The sequence below is a fragment of the Silurus meridionalis genome, chromosome 9, assembly GCF_014805685.1.
Source record: "Silurus meridionalis isolate SWU-2019-XX chromosome 9, ASM1480568v1, whole genome shotgun sequence".
NCBI lineage: Eukaryota > Metazoa > Chordata > Actinopteri > Siluriformes > Siluridae > Silurus > Silurus meridionalis.
Window position 1 is genome coordinate 14,625,496 of NC_060892.1, and position 8,494 is coordinate 14,633,989.

General features: G+C 37.7%; 1 protein-coding gene across 1 annotated transcript in view; it reads right to left on the bottom strand.

Moving 5' to 3' along the window:
* The window catches only part of galnt18b (UDP-N-acetyl-alpha-D-galactosamine:polypeptide N-acetylgalactosaminyltransferase 18b), a 103,194-nt gene that overhangs the window by 5,728 nt on the left and 88,972 nt on the right, over positions 1-8,494 (bottom strand). Inside the window, exons 8-10 of the mRNA XM_046857698.1 lie at positions 7,892-8,029; positions 5,022-5,117; positions 491-655 (exon numbers count right to left, since the gene is read on the bottom strand). Of these exons, the coding sequence (XP_046713654.1) occupies positions 491-655; positions 5,022-5,117; positions 7,892-8,029 (399 nt within the window). The remainder of the gene's footprint in view (positions 1-490; positions 656-5,021; positions 5,118-7,891; positions 8,030-8,494) is intronic.

Below are 8,494 nucleotides of genomic sequence, written 5' to 3' on the forward strand. Positions count from 1 at the left end.
CAAGCCAGATAGCTGTCATGATCACTTTTTAATTTTCTAAATTCTGCAGTTTTTCACAGTATCAGCAGGAGTCTGTAATTTTATATTTTTTTATATATTTTTCATATTTTGTGTAAAAAAAATTATTAAATAAACTGTAATCAACAGAAACCAGATACTTAGTCTAGTTAGTGTGCAAACATCATATTAGGAGGGGTCAGGAGTCATTATCTTGTAGTGTATAGTGTAAATAACAAACTGCTTTAATTATATCTACAGTTGTCATCTTTTCACCCAGTAATGTGATGTGTTCTTTATTACAGTGCTATGTTATGGGACCCGAGCACCTCACAGGGACAGAGGGAGCCATTACAATGTACTTACAGTTCACAGCTGATTGAAGCTACACAATGTGTGATGTTTTTGTGGTACAATTCTACCCTCCCACGATGCTATTTTTCAGCTCCCTGCTCCTTGATTTTTGTGTAATGGCTCTTGCGAGTATCGTTACCTGAGTAAAAAGCCAGTGCAGTTTCATGCGCTTGGCCGCGGCGTAGCTGCACTCGATCAGCCTCGGCCGCCCGTTCACATCCACCAGGCACTTGTTGTCGTCGTCGTCGATGGTGGGGCTGAGCACGCCCACGTGTAGCTGCTGCGTGCTGCTGTAGTACACGTTCTGAAACAACACGACACGTCTCTGAGACATAAGCAAACGATAAGCCAGATGCCTGGATGCCTCTGAAATGACTTTTTTTGTACTTGCAATTGCAACAAAAACTAAATAAATAGTAAAACTATAATATCAAATGTTGCATAAATGCATCTAGGATCATTTAGTTGATGTAAATGTTGCTTTTTTTTATTGTGAGATTATTCTAGTCCACATATAAGCATATAATAGAGCCTTTTTCTAGATGTCCAACTTATATTCTCTTGATTACTTCCAAGCTTAGAATTAATATCAATATAGTTTAAAAAAAATAGACTTTACAATAATAACCCCATTTAATGTAGAAATTCTAAGAAATAAAGAGACGTTTTATACACATTACTCAAATAACTTCATCTGGCTATTCAGATTTCTAAGATTTCATATTTAATTTATATTTCAGCAGTATATCCAAACATTAACTACTCAATAATGAAATTATCATTCAAAAGAAAAATATTACCATTATTCAATGATAAGATAAATATGAAAAATCCCATGCTGTGTTTTTATAGCTGAGGCTTCCTAAAACAATATTGAGCCACAGTAAATAAATGGAAAAAAGCATCTGATCGGAGTGTCCTCACAAAGATTGCATTGTCAGAGTCCTAGAATTACACCAGCGTAAAAAAAAAATCACTTTTATTATTTCCGCTCCAGTAGAAGCCACATTAACTGATAAACACATCCAGAGACGCAGAGTTGCCTGTGATTGTGTTTTAGCAGTGATCCAGAGAGCCATAAAAACGGAACAAACTGAATGTTAATAGTTACATAAAGCTGGAGCAGAGCTGAAGCTCGGTATGGCGGGTGCAGTTCAGCTCAAATACACAAACACCGCGACGGGATATGCCACATGAAATTCAGAAAATCTGTGTTTCAAAAAGAGGGATGCTGACAATCAGCAAAAACTAAGATTATATTAAATTGACTTGGCATTACGGTTTACAATTTATTTATTATATACCTCAAATACAACTACAACAATCAAAATTATGATATTTTGTTCAAATGACAAATGATGCCCCAACAGCCTTAGGGGTAATTGCCAGGGGAACATTTTGCAAAATATATAATGTGTGCCTTCATAATAAGTGGTTGTGCATTCAACCATTATTAATAATAATATTATTATTATTATTATTATTATTATTAACACTAGTTGTGTATCTTACAGAAAATTACTGGACAACATGCTACAGCTGGAACATCTCTGACCCAATCAAACCCTAGGAAGAAAGTACTTTATACTTCTAAAGCACAGTGAAATTTTTCTTTGCATATCCCTGTGGTGTTAGGGAGGGTCAGCCATGATACAGCTCCCCTAGAGCACGGAGGGTTAAGGGCCTTGCTAGGGGCCTCAGAAGTGCCAGCTTGGTGATACCAGGGTTTGAACTTCTGACCTTTTGCTCAGTAACCCAGAACATTAACACTGAGCTACCACCTTTCCTGCTTAAGAGCTTTGTGACAGTAAAAAATTTCTCTCATGACAACCTCCAAATTGCACAATATACTTCCTAATATATAATTTCATTCTCTTAGCTGTTAGCATAGTCAATAAACTTTCTTTCGGCTTCTCCCGTTAGGGGTCGCCACAGCGGATCCTCCGCACGTTTGATTTGGCACATGTTTTTACGCTGGATGCCCTTCCTAACGCAACCCTCCCCAATTTATCCGGGCTTGGGACCGGCACTGAGAGTGGCTGGGGATGGTTCCCTGACCGGGAATCGAACCCAATATAAATTATATTTATATTGAGTTTGTATTCTTGCGTACCAGTGTAGATTTATTCACTACTAGAGATTTAAAGCACGTTTGTACGTCGCTCTGGATAAGGGTGTCTGCTAAATGCCGCAAATGTAAATGTAAATGTAAACCCGGGTCGCAGCGGTGGGAGCGCTGCGTCTTAACCACTAGACCACCAGGGGACCTCTGTTAGCATAGTCAATAATATTTGAAAATAAACGTTTCCTTAATTTTTGACTTTAAATTTTTTTAATTTTCACACACACACACACACACACAATATATATATATATATATATATATATATATATATATATATATATATATAAAAAGAATATGTAGTTTTGAGAAAATTTTTCATTATTAACACATTTTAGCACAAATCAAAAACAGGTCATACAGGGTAACAGTTAAATAATAAATTAAGTAAGTCCACACACACACACACACGCACGCACGCACGCACGCACGCGCACACGCACTATAAGGAGTTTTCTGAAGTGCTTTTCAGATGTAAATGTGCAAAAGCTAATTAGAAGAATCGTGTATCTGCCATCCAAAACACACAGATATCAAAAAACTGGAGCTCTTCAGCCCTAACATGTGTAACCATGACAACGTCCATCAAAAAGAGCAAATATTCCACTACAACCTTCTCACTCTGCTTGATTCATGTCACCCTCTCTCTCTCTTTCTCTCTCTCCCCCTCTCTGAGGAAACATCCCAGAATTACTCTTCCTCCGGGTGAGCTCATGTGCTAAAAATACTGCCATTTTTTGAGCCTCCGGAGCAGTATTGGTCACGGCAGGACGTGACGTGTTTTATGGAAGGAGAAGAATGAGTCACACGTCCAACAGGAAAGCTCTCTTTGTGATGTTATTTCTTGCGAATGGCCGTGTCAAGGACGTTTGCAACGGCATCTGTTTACGGCACGCAGAATGCAGCCTGGCACCGCAGATGGAAAACACCTGGGGACACACCCGAGGGTCTGAAAAACATCTGCCACACCTGCCTTTCACTCTGAGGCAAATCAGCACCAATAATGGCTTCATCTCGCTCATCTACAGCTTCCTGTGTGATTCACTGGTTTCATATTAAACTTCTGAATATAAATGCTGATTGGTGACCAGGAGTAGATCATTGTTGTAGTACAGCAGCTCTGACACTAGTGCAGCTTACAAACAAAAACATTTGTATTAATATGTTATTATTTCTGTAGTTACATACACAGGGACTTGTTCGGCAGATGCTTTACATGAACTGATTATAAAAAAATTTAGAGTCTCCAGTTTCAGCAGATTCCTATGTCTTCCAGTTTAATGTAGAACACAACATATATTACTATTTATTTACCCCTCTCTCTCTCTCTCATTCTCTCTCTCTCTCTCTCTAAAGAGAATGACCATAGTGATTTCTTTCAGTTAGGTTTGTGGCTTTGTTAGTCAGTCTCTCTCTCTCGCACACACACACAGAACAAGTGAAATAGAAAAAAGTGACTTGACAAATGAATAGACAGAAATAGAGAGAAAGATAGATAGAATTAGACAAAAAGACAGAGAAAAGAAAGCATTCTTTCATTCATTCTGGTATTTATACATTCATGCATCTATATATATTAATAGGTTTATTTTCTAAAATATTTTCTATTGATGCTTTGACAATAGTGTATGTAAGCATTTATTCCAATAAAGTGCTTTGAAATTGAAACGGTGAAAGAGAGACAGAAACAGACAAAGTGGGTGTGTGTGTGTGTGTGTGTGTGTGTGTGTGTGTGTGTGTGTGTGAGAGAGAGAGAGAGAGAGAGAGAGAGAGAGAGAGAGAGAGAGAGAGATGTAAGATCAGGTTATTTTGCTTTTGAAGGAAACAATGCAGTGGTGTAGTTTTTCCATTTCCACTGCAGGAGCTGTGTATATCACTTCAGGATTTTCCCAGCTGAGATGAGATTCTGTGAGATATTATACCTAAATTAGGACTTCTTGCAGTTATCTGATCTTTTCATGAGAATTGTACTTTAGGTCGTACAGCTCCAAGTTTTCTGTGTGTTTGGTTTGAGAACATATATTACTGTTACACACAAAATAGATTACTGTTAACATGCGCATGACATTCACTAGCATGGGTTTTTACAGACCTGAAATTCCTGAGCACAGAAGAGGTGACGTTTAGGATGTTCAGGACATTAAGTATGCTTAGGACAGCTCTCTCACACAGGGAAATAAATGTGCTCTGAATTTACTACTAAAGAAGCATGAATGGCCAACACAGCAGGACACCAATGAAGGACATGATGACTAAAGAGATTGAATAGAAAAAGACTAAAGCTTGACAGAGACACACAGAAAGGGAGACATAGAGACATAGAGAACATAAAGATAGAGCATTGAGATACAGAACCAAAGGCAAGGAAAGGGACAGAGAGAAACTACAGAGAAATACAGAAAGAAAGACCGACACATATAATACAGAAAAAGACTGCAAGAGAGAGAAAGATACTGAAAGACTTTGATGAGGAAAACATGAAGTGACAGAGACAGAAAAAGAAAGCAAGACATAAAAAAGAAATGAAGGTAAAAGAGACAGGTCTCACCTGCGGAGTCATCCCGTGGCAGAGGTAGAGGATGGGGACGTTGTCGGTGTCTGGCCCTTGATCCAGACACAGCTCGCTTTTTAGGGAGTTCCTCAACTGCACACAGGACAGACACAAAACCATGCTCACTGCTGGGACACTGAAGCTTCAGACCAGAAACATGGACATGTTTATTTAATATTCACACATGAACCCAGGGCTGGTCTCTGTCTCCGAGGCTGTGATTCCTAGTTTCCTGAACCCATTTATTCCACATGGATACAGTGTTGCTGCATCCTTGATTCTGATTGGTGAGAAGTTCTTTAATGATTTTTAGGAATGCAGCTAGATAGTGCGGATGGTACCCCAGCTATCATTTTTGGAAGGAGTCTCCAGTTTCCGTAAGTTGTAAAAACGATTTTTGCATTTTGTGGTTTAGTGGTACCACACCCTGCCTCTCAGTTCATCATTTCGCTGACATTCCACAACATTGTAACTAGAAATGGCAACAAAAAAAAAGTGGCATTCATTAATGAATCATTTTTGTGTACTGTTTATTGGTTAATTGTCTATTTTGTAATGTTATTCGGTAAGATTCCACTTCATTACACAACATGTTACAAAAGAAAGCACACACATGGCTTTATATGCATGTATAAACCTATAAGACTTCATGGATTCTTTCATGGATTACGTACTTTACACACATTTACGTGTTTCTCAGCATTTATTTTTGAGATGACATTTGCGTGAAAAAGATTGTTTCCCCTCTGTAAACTTTGACACTGTGCGACTGCGCAAGACACTTTTTTGTATTCTGTTCCTACCTGTACATTCGGGTGTGATTGACAGCCCTCAGAGTAACGAGTCCAAGACGCAATCTGGAATTCATTTTAATAAGACGAACCCATTTTCTCCACCCGAGTGGGAAAAAACGTGCAGGTGAATTGCGAGGTGTAAGGCGGACGAGCCGTGACCACAGAGCCAAGTCATGTGTTAACACAACAGTACAGGAGAGGTGAAAAGACATGTGGCCATTTTCTGTTCACGATTTGACATGAATATAAAATCAGGTTTGGGTTAAGAGGGTCAAGTGCTAAAAAGAAAAAGAAAAAAGAAAAACACAAAGGCAGATTTTACGGATTCAGGAAGCTCAGCAGCTGGAAAAAAAGACAGCAAAAAGAAAAAAAAAAATTTCCAAATGCCTGAATCTGTGGCTTGTCAGAGACAAAGCGTTAGGATGCATAAAATAATTCAGTGTTAACTATACTATACTATAACCTATATGTATAAGGTTATAAAATTTAGTTAACAGGCTGCCGGCTAAAGAGAAGAGTTTGATGATACTTTCATTTACTACAAAAAATACTTCTAAAACTGTTAAAAGTCGTGGAATTCACACCCACACCTTCAGTGCTGTCCTAGCTGAATCAAACCACCTCTAAATGCTTCAAGCATCATGGAGTTTGTGCTAAAAGATCGTAATTGTGAGGGCTCAAAGCAGATAGATACCTTTGACCCCAGCAACATGTGATATGATGGCTCAAATGTGATTGGATAGAAACTCTAACCTGCACTTACACTCAGATGCGCTGCACCACAGAGAAAAACTATGAAATTAAAGGAATACACTATTGGGTATAATTTAATACATATTCATGCACAAAAAATATTAAAACATTAGTTAGTGATTATGATTTAAGGCCTTGCTGGCCCTGATGGCCTGCCACTGTAAAAAATACAATATATGCATTTTTTTTTATTAAATAATAATAAAAAAAAATATCTAAAAAAATGTTATAATTTATAAAAGATTTTGTACAATATATATTTAAGAATTTATAGATAGAAATATTTCGAAAAAAAAGGTGGTCCTGACAATATTTCAGAAAACTGTATCATGACACTGATCACAATATGATCACAATATACATATATATTGTCCCACACAATATTTCACAATCACACACAATCATCTGCCTTAGTCACATGACTTTCTTGTGTCCTGCTGTTCTGTCATTCATGTTTGTCTGTGTGTGTGTGTGTGTGTGTGTGTGTGTGTGTGTGTGTGGTTGCTATAGTGTTAATGCTGCTCTCACTGTCCCCACGGTTCCCCTCTTTATGCTTCTACTGTTTCTGTGACTTAGCCTGCATTTAGGATTCGTATTACGGATCCAGCGCTGATTACTGAGTCTGCTTGGGAAATTGTTCTAAGCAAAGCCAAAATAAAATGACTCGTCACACATCCTCTTGCCTCAGGCTTGTGAGTATTACACCTCTCTACTCCACTGTGCTATTTCAGAAACTTTCAATTATAAAACCTCAACAGCAATACTATGAATTCTGCAATCTGATTGGCTGAGAGGTGATGATGTGGATTAAATTTGTATAACAGCAGCTCAGATGGTTGTGCCAGCAGGTTTATATTAATGCGCTCTGCCTGACACGGCACCGTTTCTATAGTAACAGCTCGTTCACAGAGATTTTAATGCCGACCGTTCACCTCACCTGATATTAACAGCGAATGTGCTGTTATTTAATAATGCTTTCTGTGAGGAGACTCCAGTTTCAGCTTGTTGTTGTTTAGTGAAAATCAGAGACAATTTTTCATATAGCAATGATTGACTCATATAGCATTGATATCTCTTAGTGGTGCAATAACTTTTTATGTGCCTTGTCTATGCTACACTTGTTATATTTATGTTGAATAACTTTTATCTCCAAAACTATTGCCACCCTTAATTAAAAAATAAATAAATTGCCTCACATTTCTCTTTTTATCAGTTTAGGCTTTTTCCACATTTACTGTATTACTTTATTTGTGTGTGTGTGTGTGTGTGTGTGTGTGTGTGTGTGTGTGTGAGAGAGAGAGAGAGAGAGAGACATCTCACCACTCCATAAGCGATGGTGTCTGTGTACATCCTCATCTCTGGGTAGATGTTCACCAGGTACCACCTGAATGTTTTACACTGCAGCCTTTTCCTCAGGGCTTTCCTCTCTGAGATATCTCCAATGTCTATGCCTGAGTCCTTCACACACACACACACACACACACACACACACACGTTAATGAGTGCCTGTATTGGATGGATGGATGGATGGATGGATGGATGGATGGATGGATGGATGGATGGATAGATAGATAGATAGATAGATAGATAGATAGATAGATAGATAGATAGATAGATAGATAGATAGATAGATAGATAGATAGATACTTCATCCCAATGGAAAATGTACACTAATTGCATTAATAAAGTTTTAAGATAATTTTTGCTTCATCTCACATCATTCAAAAAATTACAAAAATTCAATATCTTCAAAAAATATTAAAATGTACGTATAATGTATTGCTGTAATTACAATTAAGATCACACTCATTTCAAGCTTGAAATACTTTTGTCAATTGGCAGAACATTTTGCTCATTTGAAGCATTTCTTTCTATAAAGAAGTAACATTGTCTACCAATAGATTGGGAAATCAAGATTAAGAA